Source organism: Nerophis ophidion, linkage group LG01 (assembly GCF_033978795.1).
Source record: "Nerophis ophidion isolate RoL-2023_Sa linkage group LG01, RoL_Noph_v1.0, whole genome shotgun sequence".
NCBI classification, from domain to species: Eukaryota; Metazoa; Chordata; class Actinopteri; order Syngnathiformes; family Syngnathidae; genus Nerophis; species Nerophis ophidion.
Window position 1 is genome coordinate 6,113,135 of NC_084611.1, and position 24,064 is coordinate 6,137,198.

The 24,064-nt window shown below is 38.7% G+C and overlaps 2 protein-coding genes across 3 annotated transcripts in view; both read right to left on the reverse strand.

Annotated features, from left to right (window-relative positions):
• The window catches only part of LOC133553184 (zinc finger protein OZF-like), an 839,429-nt gene that overhangs the window by 778,991 nt on the left and 36,374 nt on the right, over positions 1 to 24,064 (reverse strand). The gene's annotated exons all lie outside the window — the stretch shown is intronic.
• On the reverse strand, positions 2,111 to 22,653 carry LOC133553065 (zinc finger protein OZF-like). 2 transcript variants are annotated; one of them, XM_061900980.1, is made up of 2 exons: positions 21,946 to 22,653; positions 2,111 to 5,277 (listed from the first exon to the last, which is right to left on the reverse strand). In XM_061900980.1, the coding sequence occupies exons 1-2, from the start codon at positions 22,028 to 22,030 to the stop codon at positions 4,007 to 4,009; spliced, it is 1,356 nt and encodes a 451-aa protein (XP_061756964.1). In that variant the 5' UTR covers positions 22,031 to 22,653; the 3' UTR covers positions 2,111 to 4,006. The 2 variants fall into 2 exon arrangements, with proteins under 2 accessions (XP_061756964.1, XP_061756885.1); XM_061900901.1 differs by having other exon boundaries at positions 2,111 to 5,280; positions 21,946 to 22,274.

The window sequence follows — 24,064 nt, forward strand, 5'->3', positions numbered from 1 at the left end:
CTCTACTGTATATCCCTTTATACAAACCCCGTTTCCATATGAGTTGGGAAATTGTGTTAGATGTAAATAAAAACGGAATACAATGATTTGCAAATCCTTTTCAACCCATATTCAGTTGAATGCACTACAAAAACATATTTGATGTTCAATCTCATAAACTTTTTTTTTTTTGCAAACAATAATTAACTTAGAATTTCATGGCTGCAACACGTGCCAAAGTAGTTGGGAAAGGGCATGTTCACCACTGTGTTACAGCACCTTTTCTTTTAACAACACTCAATAAACGTTTGGGAACCGAGGAAACTAATTGTTGAAGCTTTGAAAGTGGAATTCCTTACCATTCTTGCTTGATGTACAGCTTAAGTTCTTCAACAGTCCAGGGTCTTGTTGTAGTATTTTACGCTTCATAATGCGCCACACATTTTCGATGGGAGACAGGTCTTGACTGCAAGCGGGCCAGGAAAGTACCCGCACTCTTTTACTACGAAGCCATGCTGTGGCTTGGCATTGTTTTGCTGAATAAGCAGGGGCGTCCATGATAACGTTGCTTGGATGACAACATATGTTACTCCAAAACCTGTATGGACCATTCAGCATTAATGGTGCCTTCACTGATGTGTAAGTTACCCATGCCTTGTGTTACGATCCATTACTCTGATCTTCACACATTGTTGTTTATTTTTCCATCTGTGTTTTCATTCTCCGTTCTGACCCGTTTACTTCCTGTTTTGTTCGTTTCCATGGTCACTTATTATTTCCACCTGCTAGTCTCGGTTCTCGCAGACCTGTTCTTGTAATCACCACCCTTTATAAGCCAGCCTCTTCTGTTTATCCTTTCTGGGACTCTAATTTTCTCACATGCAACAAGTAACGTCAGGTATGTTTTCCTCGCTAGCTTATTAGCTAAGCCACCTTATTGTCATCTTTAGCTCACATGCTAATCATCTTTGTTTTTACTTTTCGTGCCATCGTGCCAAGTCTTAGTTCTTTATATTTCCTAGCTTTCATGCTAGCGTCTTTTGTTTCCCTTTTTATTAGCTCCAGTGTTTTTGTTCAGAGCTCACTTTTTGTTAATAAATTTGTTAGATCCTACCTTTGTTGTGTTCTTCGTTTGACGCATCCTCGAGGGAATCGAACCCGGTACCACAACGCCGAACCGGCGTTACACCTTGGGTACTAATATACGCCCATACCGTACAGATGCTGGCTTTTGAACTTTGCGCCTATAACAATCCGGATGGTTATTTTCCTCTTTGTTCCCGAGGACACCACGTCCACAGTTTCTAAATACAATTTGAAATGTGGTCTCTTCAGACCACAGAACACTTTTCCACTTTGCATTAGATGAGGTCGGGCCTAGGCAAGCTGGCGGCGTTCCTGGGTGTTGTTGATAAATGGCCTTCGCTTTGAATAGTAGAGTTTTAACTTGCACTTACAGATGTAGCGACCGACTGTAGTTACTGACAGTGGTTTTCTGAGCCCGTGTGGTGATATCCTTTACACACTGATGTCGGTTTTGATGCAGTCCCGCCTGAGGGATCAAAGGTCCGTAATATAATTGCTTACGTGCAGTGATTTCTCCAGATTCTCTGAACCTTTTGATGATTTTACGGAGCTTAGATGGTAAAATCCCTAAAGTTCTTCGTTGAGAAATGTTGTTCTAAAACAGTTCGACAATTTGCTTACAAAGTGGTGACCCTCGAACCATCCTTGTTTGTGAATTACTTAGCATTTCACGGAAGCTGCTTTTATACCCAATCATAGCACCCACCTGTTCCCAATTAGCCTGCACACCTGTGGGATGTTACAAATAAGTGTTTGATGAGCATTTCTCAACTCAATTAGTATTTATTGCCACCTTTCCCAACTTCTTTGTCACATGTTGCTGGCATCAAATTCTAAAGTTAATGATTATTTGCAACAAATGGTAAATGTTTATCAGTTTGAACATCAAACATGTTGTCTTTGTAGCATGAATATGGAATATGACAATAAAGTTCCTTGAAAACTTCCAACAGTTATTTTCACTGCTTCAAATGAAAATGATCGTACAATTGTTATTGATAACCGCGCTAGGATAAACTCACGAACTGGTGATACTCAGTTTTTTTCAAACGTCATGTTTATTTAGAGAAAGTGACACAAAAACATACACTAAACAAATGCCATACAACAACACATCTTTTAGAATGACAACACAGTGATTATATGAGTACAACTATCCTTTATAAATCTTCAAAATGTGGTCATAAGAAAAATATCTTCAGTAGTTGCCTATCATTAATAGTCAGACAAAGTAAGATAATAGAACACAACTACTATACAGTAAATATAAATTGAAATCCGAGTCTGAATCCGAGCTAATGTCGCTATATCTTGCTGTGCTATTCGCCATTGTTTGTATTGGAATCGCTATGTGACGTCACAGGGAAATGGACAGTGGCTTAAGCAAATAGCGAAAATCAAGCACTTCAAAGCTTTTTCGGGATATTCCGGGACAGGTAAAACTTTGAAAAAAATTTCAAAAAATACAACAAGCCACTGGGAACTGATTTTTATTGTTTTTAACCCTTTTGAAATTGTGATAATGTTCCCCTTTAAGAGAGTTGGCGCACTGCTGTTTTTCACTTACGGGAAGAAGTCACATGACGGAACACAAGCAAAACAGACTCAAGCTTTAATACACCTACTGTCTCTTTAAGAAATTGCTTGTGTCATCACTTCTCCTTAGAGGAGGTAAAGTACTTGTCATTTTTGATCATTTATTTTGTTTTTTCTACAATGGCAACTTTGTTTTATACATGTAATACTGAGAGTGTCAAAGACGTGAACATGGAGTTAATGTGTCAATCGAACATACAAGCTTTGTAAACAATACTTTACAGGGTTTTCTTTGTGTTTATTTGATAAAAGTAGCTTGGAACCCACGTGCTGTGTGGAGGAGACTGTATGTATGTCACAGACCCTTACTGTGAAGTGTAGTGAATTATATTTATATAACGCTTATCTCTAGTGACTTCAAGTGATTTACATAGTGACACCCAATATCTAAGTTACATTTAAACCAGTGTGGGTGGCACTGGGTGCAGGTGCCCAAGGACACAACGGCAGTGACTGGGATGGCCATAGCAGGAATTGAACCTGGAAGTCTAAAGTTGCTGGCACGGCCACTCTACCAACCGAGCTACACCGCCCTATATTGAGTCTTTTGTTGATTTGTTCGGACAAATCCACCATCCTGACTTCGATAAATCGAGCCGTGGTCCGCCTCCCAGTAAACAAAAAACACAACGCAGAACATACAAGAGTTAACGGATGTTACACTTGGAACAAAAGTTGTTGTACATTCCAGCAAGAAGCACCTCTAACTCGTTGTTTGTGAAAATGTTCTTGGGCACCTTCTTGCTGAATATATTTGTGTTTGTAGAGCGGGAGGTCACAGGTGAATGGCTAATATATATAGATGGTTTTCCTATTTAAATGTGGGCGTGACAGGAGTGTGCGCCCCAATTCCACAATATTTGGGATGTATAAAAGTAATGAGCATGGATTATTGCATGAGCTTATATCAACACATCTGATCTGACTCATGACCCAGGTTTGGGCGTACATCACTGCTTGTAGGAAATCCATGCGTGTCTTAATACATGAGGCCCCTAGCAAGCTAGATTGTGTGGTTTCGGGCATATCGATTCATGTTGTTGGTGTTCAAAGTCAGACATTCTGACTTTGAAGACGACTACAATTCCTCCCCAGTTAGGTCTGTGTCGACTGGTGGAGTAACCAAGCACTTTAAGCATCATTTATCTTACTTTTCAGGAAAGATTCAGATACATGGAAGACATGGGGTCACTAGAAGATAAGATTATGCTCCAGATAAACCCAATGTGTACCAGTCATCTGTTATTTGTGAAAGAAGCAGTTAACATATTTCAAGGAGGTCCTGTGTTTAAGAGGATGTCGCCACAAATATATGCAACATACTACCAACTAACCAGCGGAATGACTATTCTCCCAAGTGTGTTCTTATATGTCTGACCACATTTGCATTGCAATGGAACCTTTTACTGCAAAATGAACAACTAAACGGTTTTTCTTCAGTGTGTCTTCTCATGTGTTGGGTCAAATCACTGTTCCGACAAAAGCTTTTACCACAAACTGAGCAATTAAAGGGTTTTAGTCCAGTGTGTGTCATTAGGTGTCGGGTCAAACCCTGTCTAGAAACAAAGCATTTACCGCAAACAGAGCAACTAAACGGTTTCTCTCCTCTGTGCGTTCTCATGTGTGGAGTCAAACTGCTGCTATGAGAAAAGCTTTTACCACAAACTAAGCAGTTAAATGTTTTTTCTCCCGTGTGTGTTGTCATGTGTTCCGTCAAATTGATTTTTTGACTAAAGCTTTTAGCACAAACTGAACACTTAAATGGATTGTCTCCTGTGTGTGTTCTCATGTGTTGAGTCAAGTTGCTCTTTATGGAAAAGTTTTTACCGCAAACTGAACAGGTAAAGGGTTTTTCCCCTGTGTGCGTTCTCATGTGCTGAGTCAAGTTTATGTTTCGGGAAAAGCTTTTACCACAAATTGAACAGTTAAACGTTTCATCTTCTGTTTGTGTCCTCAAGTGTCGAGTCAAATTGCTCTTTCGAGAAAAGCTTTTGCCACAAACTGAACAATGGAATGTTTTCTCCCCCGTGTGTGTTCTCATGTGTTGCGTCAAATTGGTATTTATAGTAAAGCTTTTACCACAAATTGAACAGTTGAATGGTTTTTCTCCTGTGTGTGTTATGATGTGTTGATTTAAACGTTGTCTGGAAACAAAGATTTTACCACAAACTGAGCAGCTCAAGGTTTTTTCTCCTGTGTGTGTTCTCATGTGTTCTGTCAGATTGCTCTTTCTCGTGAAGCTTTTCTCACAAACAGAGCAGCTGAAACATTTGTTACCTCCGTTCTTTTTAGCGCATCCAGAGTGTTTGTTGTCAGTGTGAGTCCTCATTTCACCTTCACAGTCTGTATCGCTGCTCAAAGGTACTTCAACCTCGTCTTCAGCCTCACTATCTGATAGTGGAGCCAAGAGGTTGTCTACGTGTGGTTTCTCTTCATCCTCTTCAATCTTCACGGCGACAACAGTCAGTGGAAAGTCTGTGTGATCCGCTTCCTCTCGCCCTCGAAGACACTCTCCCTCCTGAGTGATGCAGAGTTCCTCCTCTTCCTTTTTTATGTGGGGGGGCTGTGTAGTCTTCTGCGTCAAAATGGAGCTGCCCCCTAACTGAGGGGGAAGTTCTTCTGGGAAAAACAAACAACACAAACACACTTTACACCAGGGGTGTCAAACTCAAATACAGAGTGGGCCAAAATTTCAAACTGAACAAAGCCGCGGGCCAAGGTTGAACAAATTAACCTTTTAATAGGGACCCAAACAAGTTTTGCATTGAATTTTGAACAAGCAAGACTTATATAACTTTATAGTGACATGCAAAATTGAGTTTCAAATAATACTAATAATTTAAAAATATCAATGGCATATCAAATCAAATTTAAATAGAAATTGAATGCCTCTTTTCTATTTGCGGCCTTCTCAGGTAAATATCAAAATAAACTTTTCCCACAGGCTAATAATAAATGTTTATATTGTAGCGTCCAGGAAGGGGTAGTGCTGCAAGGGGGTTCTGTGTATTTGTTCTGTTGTGTTTATGTTGTGTTACAGTGCGGATGTTCTCTCGAAATTTGCTTGTCATTCTCGTTTAGTGTTGGTTCACAGTGTGGCGCATATTTGTAACAGTCTTAAAAGTTTTTTCTACAGCCACCCTCAGTGTGACCTGTATGGCTGTTGACCAAGCTTGCATTGCATTAGCGTGTGTGTGTGTGTGTAAAAGCTACATATATCATGCTGTTTCTACGTAGGAAAAGCGGACATGACGAAAGGTTTTAGAGGACGCTTGAGGCAGTGCCTTTAAGGCACGCCCCCAATATTGTTGTCCAGGTGGGAATCGGGAGAAATTTGGGAGAATGGTTGCCCCCTGTGATTTTCGTGAGGGGCACTGAAATTTGGGAGTCTCCTTGGAAAATTGTGTGGGGGGTTAGCAAGTATGAGTATTAGCGGTGAATGCGGTGTCACAGCGACACCGCCACTGTATAATACCGGCGGGGCAGCTCTAATGTTAATTTGATATTGCCTCAAGGGCCAAATGAAAATACACGGCGGGCCAAATTTGGCCCGCGGGCCGGAGTTTGACACCCATGCTTTACACACTTTCTTCTATGTACTGTATGTGTGTGTAGTGTTTCATGGCCATTCATTTAGTGCCTTGCCAGAGTGATGGATCAATGTTTACACGACTTCTCTTAGACTCAGACAAGTGAAGCTAGAATATACCGATATTTTTTTGCGTTGAAAAATTCCGGAGGCCCACCACCAGCAGAATACATTAAAAAAGAAAATTCAGTTGACAGTAAAGCATAACCAAGCATGCATCAATGCAGCTCTTGTCTCAAAGTAGGTGTACTGTCACCACCTGTCACATCACACCCTGACTTATTTTGACTTTTTTGTTGTTTTCCTGTGTGTAGTGTTTTACTTCTTGTCTTGCGCTCCTATTTTTGTGGCTTTTTCTCTTTTTTTTTTGTATTTTCGTGTAGCAGTTTCATGTCTTCCGTTGAGCGATATTTCCCGCCTCTACTTTGTTTAAGCAGTCAAGAATATTTCAATGTTTTTATCCTTCTCTGTGTGGACATTGGTGATTGTCATGTCATTTTCGGATGTACTTTGTGGACGCCATCTTTGCTCCACAGTAAGTCTTTGCTGTTGTCCAGCATTTGGTTTTTGTTTACTTTGTAGCCAGTTCAGTGTTAGTTTTGTTCTGCATAACCTTCCCGAAGCTTCAATGCCTTTTCTTAGAGGCACTCACCTTTTTTTATTTATTTTTTTAAGCATTAGATGCATTTTTACCTGCACCCTGCCTCCCGCTGATTCCGACATCTACAAAGCAATTAGCTACCTGCTGCCACCTACTGATATGGAAGAGTATTACACGGTTACCGGCGAGTGGCACCGACCACTCACATAATTTGCAGATTATAATTACTGGTTTGCAAAAAATATTTTCAATCCAAATAGGTGAAATTAGATCATCTCCCACAGCACACCAGACTATATCTCACGGCCGCGGCACGATGGTTGAAAAACACTGGACTAGCTTATGCAGCTATTGACATACAGAGCTGCTGCAGCAGGATTGCTTCCGAGTTGGTGAAAGTTAATTCCAGATTATAATTCACGCCTCTCGCTCGAACAGGACTAGGTTGTGGCCATAAACCGAGAAGTTGGTCAACTTTGATATACAACCTAAACCCAAAGATATCTAAAAATACACACAAAATAAGCATGTTTCCAGCCAACGTGAGGATTATGATTACTTCTTCATCAAATCGGAAAGATATGAACATCCCATCAATCGGCATCCCTGTGAGAGCAGACATTGGACAGTAAGTGATGCTTAGTTTCACTAAACCTTGATCAGTTTAGCACTTGGCTTCTAAAACGTGTAGCTCATCCTTCTTCTTTCTGTTCAGGCTCAAAAATATTAGGTTCTGGATCTTTATCTGTTCCAAAGTACAAAATGTTTCGGACTATAAGGCGCACTTAAAATCCTTTAATTTTCTCAAAACTGACAGGGCGCCTTATAAACAGGTGCGCCTGATGTACGAAATAATTTTGGTTGCGCTTACCGACCTCAAAGCTTTTTTATTTGGTACATGGTGAAATTATAAGTGTGACCAGTAGATGGCAGTCACACATAAGAGATATGCATGGACTGCAATATGACTCAGGTAAACACCAACATTTTATATGGTTAGAAATAGGGTTGCAAAATTCCGGGAATATTCAAAGATAGAAACTTAACGGGAATATATGGGAGATTAATGGGAATAAACATTGAATGCAACATGCTAGATCTCGCAGCATGATTATTAGCTAAAACAACTCGATTTAATGCAAATTCAGTAGAATTTCAACCCTTCACTGTGTATTCCGCACAGATAATTCCCAGCATGCTACACACTACAGCAGGGCTATTGAGGCCACACTAGTATTTGAGCCCAAGGACTTCATCCAGTCAGGTAAGTTTTGACGATATTATCGGGGTAAATATATTTGATCTATGGTATTTAAGTGTAATAGAGGTGTAATTGCGTGTTACTCTATGACTGTAGACTACTCCAGCAGACTTCCACTCAAGCCAGCTAGCTGTTCCTGTACTTGTTAAATGAGTTTCGGGGCCGATATCTCTAGCTAGCTAGGTTTAAGTACCACCACAGTCTCATACTGAACCGAAAATATTTCTACGTTAGCCGTGATACTAATTTTCTCTATGTTAAATCCCATTGATTTATGCTAACAACGTTAGTGATCCGAATTTAAATTTTTTGTGATCTGTAAAGTTCAACTAGCAAATACTGAATCAAAAGGTGTGGTTTCCTCTGCCCTCTGTTCTGTTAGCCATTCTGTTGCCATACAACAGGGGTCGGGAACCTTACTGGCTGAGAGAGCCATGAAAGCCAAATATTTAAATTCCGTGAGAGCCATATCATATTTTTTTTAACACTGAATACAACTAAATGCGTGCATTTTTAAGTAAGACCAACATTTTTTGAGTATAATAAGTCTCTTATTCTTTTTAATAACATTGTTATTCTGAAGCTAACCAATAATAAATAAAATGTCATGTCTGTTGATCATGTTTTTGTTTGGCCATGTGCCGTTTGTCCTTTGGACTCTTTAAGTTCCTGTTTTTTTTTCCACTCCCTTGTCTGGTTTCCTTGGTTACTCACACAGGTGGACAAAACACCCGCTCACCTGCTTCCCGAGCACTAATCAAAGGCAGTATTTAAGCTCGTCTTTGCCAGTCAGTCGTCCTGTGCTGACTTGTTTCATGCCTTGCCATAGTTTTGTGATTCATGCCATGCCAAGTAAGTTTTGTTTGATTTATGTTCTTAGTCTGTTTATGCGTTAGCTTTGTTCTTTAGCCCAAGTTGTGCCTCCGCTGTGAGCGATTTTTGTTTGTATAATTTATTTAGTTAAAATTAAATTATGTTTTTACCTAAATGCCATGTCCCGAGTAGTCCGTCTGCCTTTCTGACAGAACGACCCTGCAGCAAGCTGCAACCCCCCCATCGTGACATAAAATACTTCTTACCATTAATGCGACTTCTTGAACAGGTGCGGTAGAAAACGGATGGATGGATATAAATGCATGAGAATGTTTTATATATTTGCACGTTATTTTTAGCACTGTGATTACCAGCGAAATTATTCATAATTATAGCGCTAAGCAATGTCAGCTAAGATTTATCTAAGAGCCAGATGCAGTCATCAAAAGAGCCACATCTGGCTCTAGAGCCATAGGTTCCCTACCCTTGCCATACAAGAATGAAGGTTACAGTTGGATTTAGCATGCTGATTGGGTGTTCATTCATTCATCTAGCCTATTTCTATTCATTTGTCCATGAGTAAAATATTTTTAAAGACTACTCCAATTGTTTAGCTGAATATTTATATATGTGTGTGTGGCATTGCATTTGTGTTACCATGAATTGATTAACGTGGACCCCGACTTAAACAAGTTGAAAAACGTATTCGGGTGTTACCATTTAGTGGTCAATTGTACGGAATATGTACTGAACTGTGCAATCTACTAATAAAAGTATCAATCAATCAATCGATAAAAGTGTTTACAAGAATAAATAAATCCAAACATAATAATGCCACGTATACCATCTGATGTGTAGAGACATTTCACCCCAACCAATGTAGGCAGAAAGGCGGTGTACATTTGCAAATACTGTGCAAAGAGCTACGTCAAAAATGGCACAAAGATGCAGCAGCATGTAGACAAGTGCCCAATAATTTATATTTATTGTAGTTCCCCAACCATTCCCATATATTCCCATTAATTCCCATGGACGGTGTACAACTTTGGATAATCAAAAAATGGTCAATATTTCCAAACTAGGGTTGCAAAGGTAGGAAAGTTTCCGGTAAATTTCCGGAAATTTACCGGAAACTTGTATTATTAATTTCCGGAAATTTACCAGAAACTTTTCACCCCTTTGCAACCGTAGTTTGGAAATATTGACCATTTTTTGATTATCCAAAGTTGGACATCGTCCATGGGAATCAATGGGAATATTCGGGAAGGAATGAGGAATTACAATAAATATATATTATTGGGCACTTTTCTATATGCTAGGGGTTTAACGGTACGTGTATTTGTATTGAACCGTTTCGGTACGGGGGTTTCAGTTCGGTTCAGAGGTGTACCGAACGAGTACACATGCTAGCAGCGACCGGGCTAGGACAACATGTCAAAGCCAGAACTGGAAGACCCCATGAATTGATTAACGTGGACCCCGACTTAAACAAGTTGAAAAACTTATTGGGGTGTTACCATTTAGTGGTCAATTGTATGGAATATGTACTGTACTGTGCAATCTACTAATAAAAAAAAAAGTATCAATCAATCAATCAATCAATCAACCTCCTGCCTCGTTAAAGATCTCCCGTTTGGGAACACTTTGGCAGCGCGATACAACAATGGAAGACGGAGGTTGGCCGAGATTGTTCAGCAGCTGCTTCTGACAACACGTCAAACATGTGTTGCACCTTTCCTGCTTCCGGTTCCAAGAGTGTCTCCCCTGTGTTCCTCGAGCGCATGGGAGACACTCCTCCAGGGCTGATGTCTCGTCTCGTCTTAAGACCCACTTTTATTCTTTGGCTTTTAACACTACGTGAGTTGTGTGGTCCTCTGTCCTCTGTTGTCCTCTGTGTTTTTTATACACTATATAACTTTTATATATTTTTATGCTATATAAATAAAGTGGATTGGATTGGATTGATGTATTCTCAAAGGAAAAACCCTTCACTCTACCCGGCAGTGGGTCTCCACAGCTCCGGACTCCAGGGTAAATGAAGAGTCCGGCAATTAGTAGCAAATCGTGGCTTTATTGAGGTCTTGCACACAGCCAATCCAACAAAACACCAGCCATTCCCGCACTCACTACCGCTCCCTCACCTCGCTCGCTCACACACTCACCTCACATGCTGTCACATATTAAAAGGCCACACACACACACACACATACGCTACTCTCATAACACAGCGGTTCTCAAACTTTTTTCAGTGATGTACCCCTGTGAACATTTTTTTTAATTCAAGTACCCCACAATCAGAGCAAAGCATTTTTGGTTGAAAAAAAGAGATAAAGAAGTAAAATACAGCACTATGTCATCACTTTCTGATTTATTAAATTGCATAACAGAGCAAAATATTGCTCATTTGTAGTGGTCTTTCTTGAACTATTTGGGAAAAAATATATAAAAATAACTAAAAACTTGTTGAAAAATAAACAAGTGATTCAATTATAAATAAAGATTTCTACACATAGAAGTAATCATCAACTTAAAGTGCCCTCTTTGGGGATTGTAATAGAGATCCATCTGGATTCATCAACTTACTTCTAAACATTTCTTCACAGAAAAAGAAATATTTAACATCAATATTTATGGAACATGTCCACAAATAACGGCGGGCGGTGTCGATGAACGTGGACCCCGACTTAAACAAGTTGAAAAACTTATTGGGGTGTTAGCATTAGGGATGCACCGATTAATCGGTAACCGAATATATTCGGCCGAATATGGCAAAAAAAGCCACATTCGGCCTTCGGTGGAATGAGTTAAAAACAAGGCCGAATAGTGGCGTGTGACGCAATTTCTTGACGCGGTGACGCAATCAACCAATGTGCAGTGACGCGGTGACGTTGGGATATGTTGTGTCCCTGTATAAGTGTATGAGGTTACAAGCACACACTTATTGAGATTTAGTGGGGCCTCTGTTTACATTATTAGCCTGTTGTGTAGGCTACCTGTATAAGTGTATGAGGTTACAAGCACACACTTATTGAGATTTACTTGAGCCTTCTGTTTACATTATTAGCATATCTACTGTGGCTAAGCAGACTTTTGCCAAAAGGACAATAATTCATTTGTTGTGGGTTTATCCACATTAATGCACTTTATTTTTTTTGGAATGCATGTTTTGTTTGAAGGCCTAATATAAATGAAAAACTGTGCTTTTTTTTTTTAATATTTATTCTAGGCTATTTATGCAATATTAAAAAAATTGTGAAAAACTGCATTCATTATTCGGTATTCTGTATTCGGCCTTCGGCCAAGCATTTAAATTTTATTCGGCTTCGGCCACAAATTTTCATTTCGGTGCATCCCTAGTTAGCATTCAGTGGTCAATTGTACGGAATATGTACTGTACTGTGCAATCTACTAATAAAAGTCTCAATCAATCAATCAAAAAAAGCACTTTATATGTAGAAAGGTTTTGTTAAGAGGCGGTATAGCTCGGTTGGTAGAGCGGCCGTGCCAGCAACTTGAGGGTTGCAGGTTCGATTCCCGCTTCCGCCATCCTAGTCACCGCCGTTGTGTCCTTGGGCAAGACACTTTACCCACCTGCTCCCGGTGCCACCCACACTGGTTTAAATGTAACTTAGATATTGGATTTCACTATGTAAAGCGCTTTGAGTCACTAGAGAAAAGCGCTATATAAATATAATTCACTTCACTTCACAAGAAACCATTCTGAGCGTGATCTTATTTATTTTTTATTTTATATATGTTGACCACATTAACCCTGGCAATGGACCCTGTGTGTATATGTATGTTTTGAATGATTGATACTTTTATTAGTAGATTGCACAGTACAGTACATATTCCGTACAATTGACCACTAAATGGTAACACCCCAATAAGTTTTTCAACTTGTTTAAGTCGGGGTCCACGTTAATCAATTGATGGTACAAATATATACTATCAACATAATACAGTCATCACACAAGTTAATCATCATAGTATATACATTGAATTATTTACATTATTTACAATTATGCCATTGTTTACAAATTTGGTAAATAAATCACCAAAAAATTTACATTTTGTTGTTTTCTTACTGTAGCGAAAATTAACCGAACCGGGACCTCTAAACCGAGGTACGTACCGAACCAACATTTTTGTGTACCGTTACACCCCTACTATATGCTGCTGTATCTTTGTGCCATTTTTGACGTAGCTCTTTGCACACTATTTGCAAATGTACACCGCCTTTCCGCCTACATTGGTTGGGGTGATATTTCCGGTAAATTTCCGGAAATTTACTGGAAACTTTCCACCCCTTTGCAACCCTAGTTAGAAAAGACGCTGCAGAAGGTGAGCCACCTAAATAATCCTGAAGCGACTGTCAGAAAGCGACTTGAAGACGGTCTGTAAAACACCATCCATGCAACATTTTGACCAAAGAACCACCATTACATATTATGTAGACTAAAAGGAAGTGTTTTACATTTAGAAAAAGAAAAAAATAATACGACCCCTTTAACGCCTTTAAAGGCTTTCGTGGCCACAGGCGTGGACAGCACCTTTTAACTCTTATTTCCAAAATTGTGTACACTACCGAATTGGGGTCTTAAGGCCACTTATGTGGACACTTATACTGTCATCTGGTGGTGTCAGAAGAGTATTACCTATATAATTGACTTTGGGGAAAAAACTATACAAATAAAAATCTGCAGGTCACTACATATGAAGTACACCTTTGTGTACTTATGGACTAAGTACATCATGTCATAAAGATGATTATTAGTTTTTATTCTAATTTGTGTCTAATAAGCCCAAATAGCAAACAGAAATGTAAAAAAAGCATGTAAAAAAATAGCTTGGGCCTTAATAGGTTAAATTCGGCCTATAATCCGGTGCGCCTTTTGTATGAAAATAGACCTGACTAGACCCGCTCATCTGCAGCTCGCTTAATAATCCCATGCGCCCTATGGTCCGGAAAATATGGTAATCTTTGTTGTCTCTCTTGAAGTCTGCCATGATTGGTAGTAGCAGTAGTAGTAGTAGTAGTAGTAGTAGTAGCAGTAGCAGTAGTACCAGTAGTAGTAATAGTAGTAGTAGTAGCAGTAGTACCAGTAGTAGCAGTAGTAGTAGTAGTAGTAGTAGTAGTAGTAGTAGTACCAGTAGTAGCAGTAGTAGTAGTACCAGTAGTAGCAGCAGTAGTAGTAGTAGTAGTACCAGTAGTAGCAGCAGTAGTAGTAGTAGTAGTAGTACCAGTAGTAGCAGTAGCAGTAGTAGTAGTAGTAGTAGTAGCAGTAGCAGTAGTACCAGTAGTAGTAGTAGTAGCAGTAGCAGTAGTACCAGTAGTAGTAGTAGTAGCAGTAGTACCAGTAGTAGCAGTAGTAGTAGTAGTAGTAGTAGTAGTAGTAGTACCAGTAGTAGCAGTAGTAGTAGTAGTAGTAGTACCAGTAGTAGCAGTAGTAGTAGTAGTAGTAGTAGTAGTAGTACCAGTAGTAGCAGCAGTAGTAGTAGTAGTAGTAGTAGAAGTAGTACCAGTAGTAGCAGTAGTAGTAGTAGTAGTAGAAGCAGTAGTAGCAGTAGTAGTAGTAGTAGTAGTAGTAGCAGTAGTACCAGTAGTAGCAGTAGTAGTAGTAGTAGTACCAGTAGTATAGCTCGGTTGGTAGAGTGGCCGTGCCAGCAACTTGAGGGTTGCAGGTTCGATTCCCGCTTCCGCCATCCTAGTCACTGCCGTTGTGTCCTTGGGCAAGACACTTTACCCACCTGCTCCCAGTGCCACCCACACTGGTTTAAATGTAACTTAGATATTGGGTTTCACTATGTAAAGCGCTTTGAGTCACTAGAGAAAAGCGCTATATAAATATAATTCACTTCACTTCACAGTAGTAGTTGCCTTATGCCTGAAATAAGGAAAATATGTAAATACTACATGTTATTATGAATGTGCCTGCTACTACATTACAAATATACTTATATAAATATACAAATATACTTACAGCATCTATATAAAACCTCGATGGAGGTGTTTGGATGTCTTATGATAGTACTTTATAGGTGGACTAGAGCAAATCCCCCTGACCTCCATATCCAGCTAACTCATACTTCTAGTATTTAATGAGTTAGATTGCATTAAAAAACATATGTGCTCTTGTCTCGCATACAGATTGTGAATGATAGAAAACATTTTTGTAAAAGTGCAGTTCCCCTTTAAATATATATATAGTAGTCTGTTTGCAAGGAAATAAGTAAGATGTTTTGGGAAGTTCTCAATAGATAGAAATATTTGAATTTAGCCAACAATGAAGAAATATTGGGATTTCTCCGGCTTATTAGTGATTCCCAGAACCCCAAAAAATTCTGCGGGCTATAGAGCGTTTTCTATTGGGACTCCAGTTGTCTGGAATGCCCTCCTGGTAACAATATGTTAGATCCACTATGGACTGGACTCTCACTATTATGTTAGATCCACTATGGACTGGACTCTCACACTATTATGTTAGATCCACTATGGACTGGACTTTCACTATTATGTTAGCTCCACTATAGACTGGACTCTCACTATTATGTTAGATCCACTATGGACTGGACTCACACTATTATGTTAGATCCACTATGGACTGGACTTTCACAATATTATGTTAGATCCACTATGGACTGGACTCTCACTATTATGTCAGATCCAATATGAACTGGACTCTCACTATTAGGTTGGATCCACTATGGACTGGACTCACACTATTATGTTAGATCCACTATGGACTGGACTTTCACAATATTATGTTAGATCCACTATGGACTGGACTTTCACACTATTATGTTAGATCCACTATGGACTGGACTTTCACTATTATGTTAGATCCACTATGGACTGGACTCTCACACTATTAAGTTAGATCCACTATGGACTGGACTCTCACTATTAATTTAGATGCACTATGGACTGGACTCTCACACTATTAAGTTAGATCCACTATGGACTGGACTCTCACTATTATGTTAGATCCACTATGGACTGGACTCTCTCTATTAAGTTAGATCCACTATGGACTGGACTCTCACTATTAAGTTAGATCCACTATGGACTGGACTCTCACTATTATGTTAGATCCACTATGGACTGGACTCTCACACTATTATGTTAGATCCACTATGGACTGGACTCTCACTATTATGTTAGATCCACTATGGACCGGGCTCTCACTATTATGTTAGATCCACTATGGACTGGACTCTCACTATTATGTTAGATCCACTATGGACCGGGCTCTCACTATTATGTCAGATTCACTATGGACTGGACTCTCACACTATTATGTCAGATCCACTATGGACTGGATTCTCACTAGTATGTTAGATCCACTATGGACTGGACTCTCACAATATTATGTTAAATCCACTATGAACTGGACTCTCACTATTATGTTAGATCCACTACGGACTGGACTCTCACTATTATGTTATATTCACTATGGACCGCACTCTCGCACTATTATGTTAGATCCACTATAGACTGGACTCTCACTATTATGTTAGATCTACTATGGACTGGACTCTTGCACTATTATGTTAGATCCACTATGGACTGGACTCTCACTGTTATGTTAGATCCACTATGGACTGGACTCTCACTCTTATGTTAGATCCACTATGGACTGGACTCTCACTCTTATGTTAGATCCACTATGGACTGGACTCTCACTATTATGTCATATCCACTATGGACTGGACTCTCACTATTATGTTAGATCCACTATGGACTGGACTCTCACTCTTATGTTAGATCCACTATGGACTGGACTCTCACAATATTATGTTAGATCCACTATGGACTGGACTCTCACTATTATGTTAGATCCACAATGAACTGCACTCTCACTATTATGTTGGATCCACTATGGACTGGACGCTCTGTATTAAGTTAGATCCACTATGGACTGGACTCGCACTATTATGTTAGATCCACTATGGACCGGACTCTCTCATTTTTATGTTGGATCCACTATGGACTGGACTTTCACAATATTATGTTATATCCACTATGGACTGGACTCTCACACTATTATGTTAGATCCACTATGGACTGGACTCTCTCTATTATGTTAGATCCACTATGGACTGGACTCTCACTGTTATGTTAGATCCACTATGGACCGCAGTCTCGCAATATTATGTTAGATCCACTATAGAGTGGACTCTCACTATTATGTTAGATCCACTATGGACTGGACTCTCACACTATTATGTTCACTATTATGTTAGATCCACCATGGACTGCACTCTCACTATTATGTTAGATCCACTTGGACTGGACTCACACTATTATGTTAGATCCACTATGGACTGGACTCTCACTATTATGTTAGATCCACTATGGACTGGACTCTCACTATTAATTTAGATCCACTATGGACTGGACTTTCACACTATTAAGTTAGATCCACTATTGACCGGACTCTCACTGTTATGTTAGATCCACTATGGACTGGACTTTCACAATATTATGTCAGACACACTCATCATCCATTGCATCCGGCCCCCCCCGGTCTCATAGTCATTCTCATCGAGTTTTTCCTTGCCCTTATGTGGGCACTGAACCGCGGATGTGGTCGTGGCTTGTGCAGCCCTTTGAGACACTTGTGATTTAGGGCTATATAAATGAACATTGATTGATTAATTTCAGCGTTACATACAGTAACAGAAATAAAACATAATGAAAAACTACAATTGAGGACTAAACAATAAATAAAACATGTTGCGCAGTAATGATTGCACTTTGTGTGGATACAAAAACAAGAGAGTGGTCCTCGTCGACCCGACGGACGAACAACGATGTGTGGATACAAAAATAGGACAAAAAACACTTAACATGCGTCTTGCACACCAACAAAAACGATGACAAATCAAAAAAGTACGCTGTAAAGTCTTATGACTGTGGAAGTAAGAGTCTAATGCTGAAGAAGCAAGTCAGGGCCTCCACAGGAAGTGGATGTTATGGATGCAAACATGGTCAACAACATTCTCAATGCTGTCTAGTGGGCAGCTTAGGACGGAGTCAGCTTTCTTAATCAATGTATTACATCTGTCCCTGGTTCTGACCGTGCTAACTGCACCCAGCACACCATGGTTCAGAGCAGTGTTTTTCAACCTTTTTTGAGCCGAGGCACATTTTTTGCGTTGAAAAAATGCGGAGGCCAACCACCAGCAGAAATCATTAATAAACGAAACTAAGTTGACAGTAAAGAGACGACGTCGCAGTTGTTGGATATGACTTCAAACCATAACCACTGTAGCTCTTGTCTCAAAGTAGGTGTACTGTCACATCACGCCATGACTTATTTGGACTTTTTTGCTGTTTTCCTATGTGTAGTGTTTTAGTTCTCTATTTTGGTGGCTTTTTCTCTTTTTTTTGTATTTTCCTGTAGCAGTTTCATGTCTTCCTTTGAGCGATATTTCCCGCATCTACTTTGTTTTAGCAACCAAGAATATTTCAGTGTTTTTTATCCTCCTTTGTGGGGACATTGTTGATGGTTATGTCGTGTTCCGCTGTACATTGTCTTTGCCCCACAGTAAGTCTTTGCCGTCGTCCAGCATTCTGTTTTTGTTTACTCTGTAGCCAGTTCAGTTTTAGTTTTTCCCTGCATAGCCTTCCCTAGGCTCCGATGCCTTTTCTTAGGGGCTGTTTATTTTTGGTTTAAAGGGGAACATTATCAGCAGACCTATGTAAGCGTCAATATATACCTTGATGGTGCAGAAAAAAGACCATCTATTTTTTTAACCGATTTCCGAACTCTAAATGGGTGAATTTTGGCGAATTAAACGCCTTTCTGTTTACCGAGCTGGAGGCGATGACGTCAGAATGTGATGTCGCCGAGGTAACACACCCACCATTTTCATTTTCAACACATTACAAACACCGGGTCTCAGCTCTGTTATTTTCCGTTTTTTTGACTATTTTTTGGAACCTTGGAGACATCATGCCTCGACGGTGTGTTGTCGGAGGGTGTAACAACACTAACAGGGAGGGATTCAAGTTGCACCACTGGCCCCAGGTTCCCAAGGTGTCTGCCGCCAGACCCCCATTGAATGTGCCAGAGTGTCTCCACATTTGACCGGCGATGCTAAGACAGACATGGCACAGAGATGTATGGATAACCTGCAGATGCATTTGCAACGATAGTCAACGAAATCAAAAAGGTGAGTTTGGTTGATTTTGACTGCCAGCTAATAGATGCTAACATGCTACGCTAATCGATGCTAACATGCTATTTACCGCCGGTGCTAAAGCAGACATGGAACAGAGATGTATGGATAACCTACAGATGCATCTGCAACTATATTACGTTTCCTTCCACCCACATTTAATGCGAAACAAACACTTACCAATCGACGGATTTAAGTTGCTCCAGTGTCAAAAGATGCGAAAGTCCTGATCGTTTGGTCCGCACATTTTACCGGCGATGCTAACGCAGCTATTCGGCCATGCTATGGCTATGAATAGCGTCAATAGCTATTCGCTCAATAGCTTCAGTTTCTTCTTCAATATTTTCATACTCCAACCATCTGTTTCAATACATGCGTAATCTGTTGAATCGCTTAAGTCGCTGAAATCCGAGTTTGAATCCGAGCTAATGTCACTATATCTTGCTGTGGTATTCCCATTGTTTGTTTACATTGGCAGCACTGTGTGACGTCACAGGGAAATGGCCAGTGTCTTCGCAGAGAGCCGAAAATAAGGCACTTTAAAGCTTTATTTAGGGATATTCCGAGACCGGTAAAATTTTGAAAAAAACTTCAAAAAATACAACAAGCCACTGGGAACGGATTTTTATGGTTTTTAACCCTTTTGAAATTGTGATAATGTTCCCCTTTAAAGGCACTGTCTTTAGCGTTCCCCACAACCTGTTGTTACGTCCACTTTTCCTCTATATATACAGCATGCCGGCCAAGTCACATAATATATGCGGCTTGTACACACACACACACACACACACACAAGTGAATGCTAGGCATATTTGATCAACAGCCATACAGGTCACACTGAGGGTGGCTGTATAAACAACTTTAACACTGTGAAGTCACACCAAACAAGAATGACAAACACAATTCGGGAGAAAAACCGCACCGCAACACGACATGAACACAACAGAAAAAATACCCAGAACCCCTTGCAGCACTAACTATTCCGGGACGCTACAAAATCCACTCCCCCTACCACCAACCCCAACCACCTCGTTATTTTATTTTCAAATGTATTAGCTAGTGGAAAAAGTTAATGTTGATATTTACATCAGAAGGCTGCAAATAGAAAAGAGGAATTACATTTTTAATTTAAATTTTATTTCTGTGATGTTCTTTCGTTTGTTATTTTGTAAGTTGATTTTGCACTATTAGGTTGTATAAGCGTTGTTTAATCAATCAATCAATCAATCAATGTTTACTTATATAGCCCTAAATCACTAGTGTCTCAAAGGGCTGCACAAACCACCACGACATCCTCGGTAGGCCCACATAAGGGCAAGGAAAACTCACACCCAGTGGGACGTCGGTGACAATAATGACCCAGTGGGACGTCGGTGACAATGATGACTATGAGAACCTTGGAGAGGAGGAAAGCAATGGATGTCGAGCGGGTCTAACATGATACTGTGAAAGTTCAATCCACAATGGATCCAACACAGTCGCGAGAGTCCAGTCCAAAGCGGATTCAACACAGCAGCGAGAGTCCCGTTCACAGCGGAGCCAGCAGAAAACCATCCCAAGCGGAGGCTGATCAGCAGCGCAGAGATGTCCCCAGCCGATACACAGGCGAGCAGTACATGGCCACCGGATCGGACCGGACCCCCTCCACAAAGGAGAGTGGGACAAATCAGTGTAACAAACTGAACAATAATTAATGTTTTATTCATTCACTTTCTCTTGCTACTTCAAGGCTTGAATGTTTGATTCATTCCTTATTGTCATTTTACTTTCAAATTTATTATTGGCCTGTGGAAACAGTTTATTCTGATATTTACCTCAGAAGGCTGCAAATAGAAAAGAGGCATTCTATTTTTATTTGAATTTCATTTGATATGCCATTGATATTTTTTTACTATTGTTATTATTATTTGAAACTTAATTTTGCATGTCACTATAAAGTTATAAAGTTATATAAGCCTTGCTTGTTTGGGTCCCTATTAAAAGGTTAATTTGTTCAACCTTGGCCCGCGGCTTTGTTCAGTTTAAAATTTTGGCCCACTCTGTATTTGAATTTGACACCCCTGTCTTAAATGAACCAAAAATATGACTTATTTTATCTTTGTGAAAATATTAGACACAGTGTGTTGTCAAGCTTATGAGATGCCATGCAAGTGTAAGCCACTGTGACACTATTGTTCTTTTTTATTATTTCTATAAATGTCTAATGATAATGTCAATGAGGGATTTTTAATCACTGCTATGCTGAAATTATAACTAATATTGATACTGTTGTTGATAATATTCATTTTTGTTTCACTACTTTTGGTTTGTTCTGTGTGGTGTTTGTGTCTCCTCTCAATTGCTCTGTTTATTGCAGTTCTGAGTGTTGCTGGGTCAGGTTTGGTTTTGGAATCGGATTGCATTGTTATGGTATTGCTGTGTAGTGGTTTGTTGGATTGATAAAATCATTTTTTTTAAATAATCGATTTTTTCAAAAATGAGAATCGATTCTGAATTGCACAATGTATTCGATTCAATTCATATTCGAATCTATTTTTTCCCACACCCTTAGTTGAAAGCCATTGCATTCTTGGCATGTGTTCTTCTCTTCACACACTGCACATCTCTTACTCTTCCACAACATCTCTTCTTTCACATCATTATTTTGCTCTTCCACTTTCTTCATTTGACTTTTGCATTCTTTCATCTCCTCTGATGTGAACTCCACTGCCTTCTTCAAGCTAACAATCATGGCGCCTCTTTCTTTACGTTCTTCAACAAGGTCGGCTAATTTCACATTTTAAGGGCTTGAATTCAAAGAACTTTCAAATAATAAAACTTCAAGTCACTCACCTTCATCTTTGGTCTTTATCTGCGTTGGTGATTTGCTGGAAGTTTCTGATTGTCTTTCATGTTCTTTTTGACATGACGTCGCCATCTTAGCATAGCAGTAGTCGTCAATCTTCTATCACGTCTTCAATCTTCACTTCGGGTAACACTCCATCGCTCCAAATCCAACTTCCGTTTCAGAGCTCTACAATTGACCTGTGTGTTTCTAAACTTGCTGTGAATTGATATCGTAATTGTGAGACAGGGGAACACAGCCAGTCAGTCCGCCATCTTGCTCGCCACCTTGCTTTTTTTTCACGACCGGAAACATCGGTTCTGCGCATGTGCGTGGAAAACGTCATTTTACTCCTTCCTCCATCCATCCATCCATTTTCTACCGCTTATTCCCTTTTGGGGTCGCGGGGGGCGCTGGCGCCTATCTCAGCTACAATCGGGCGGAAGGCGGGGTACACCCTGGACAAGTCGCCACCTCATCGCAGGGCCAACACAGATAGACAGACAACATTCACACTCACATTCACACACTAGGGCCAATTTAGTGTTGCCAATCAACCTATCCCCAGGTGCATGTTTTTGGAAGTGGGAGGAAGCCGGAGTACCCGGAGGGAACCCACGCATTCACGGGGAGAACATGCAAACTCCACACAGAAAGATCCCGAGCCTGGATTTGAACCCAGGACTGCAGGAACTTCTTATTGTAAGGCAGACGCACTAACCCCTCTGCCACCGTGAAGCCCTACTCCTTCCTTGTTTTTTTAATTTTATGTTTTTTTTTTTCATTATTATTATTTTTAAACTTATAAACCTTTATTCATAAATTTCAACATTTACAAACAGTTGAGCAATAATAATCAAAGTGAGTACAAAAAAGTCCAAATCAGCGCCAGGGGGTTGTAAATTCAAAGTAACTAAAATAGAATGCAATATATATATATATATATATATATATATATATATATATATATATATATATATATATATATATATATATATATATATATATATACACATATATATACACATATATATATATACATACATATATATATATACATACATATATATATTTATATATATATATATATATATTTATATATGTGTGTGTGTATATATGTATTTATGTGTGTATATATATACATAAATACACATACATATGCATACATACATATACATATACATATATGTGTATATATGTATATATATATATACACAAAAATACACACATACATATGTGTATATATATATATGTATGTATGTGTGTGTGTATATGTGTATGTATGTATATATATAAATATATATATATATATATATATATATTAATGTATGTGTATGTATATATATATATGTGAGTGTGTGACATATATATATACATACATTGAGTATATATATACATACATGGAGTATATATATATATATGTGTATATATGTATTTGTGTATATATATATACACAAATAGACATACATATGCATACATACATATATATGTATATACATATATACATATATGTGTATATACATGTATATATACACAAAAATAATACATACTGTATATATGTATATGTATGTATGTGTGTGTATATGTGTATATTTGTATGTGTATAAGTATATATATATATTAATGTATGTGTATGTATATGTATGTAAATATATAAGTATATATATATATTAATGTATGTGTATGTATATATATATACATACACATACATTAATATATATATATATGTGTGTGACATATATATGTACGTACATTGAGCATATATATATACATACATTGAGTATATATATATATATATATATATATATGTGTGTGTATATATGTATTTGTGTATATATATACATAAATACACATACATATGCATACATACATATATATATATGTATATACATATATACCTATGTGTATATACATGTATATATACACAAAAATACATATATATATATATATATATATATATATATATATGTATGTATGTGTGTGTATATAAATATATATATATATATATATTAATATTTGTGTATGTATATATATATATATATATATATATGTGTGTGTGTGTGACGTATGTATAAACATACATTGAGTATATATATATATATATATATATATATATATATATATATA

Excerpts from the sequence above, each read along its gene's own strand:
- LOC133553065 (XM_061900901.1), bottom strand. The coding sequence starts at position 22,030 with ATGGCGACGTCATGTCAAAAAGAACATGAAAGACAATCAGAAACTTCC. Across the intron at positions 5,281-21,945 it reads GATAAAGACCAAAGATGAAG|AAGAACTTCCCCCTCAGTTA; the intron begins GTGAGTGACTTG and ends TGTTTTTCCCAG.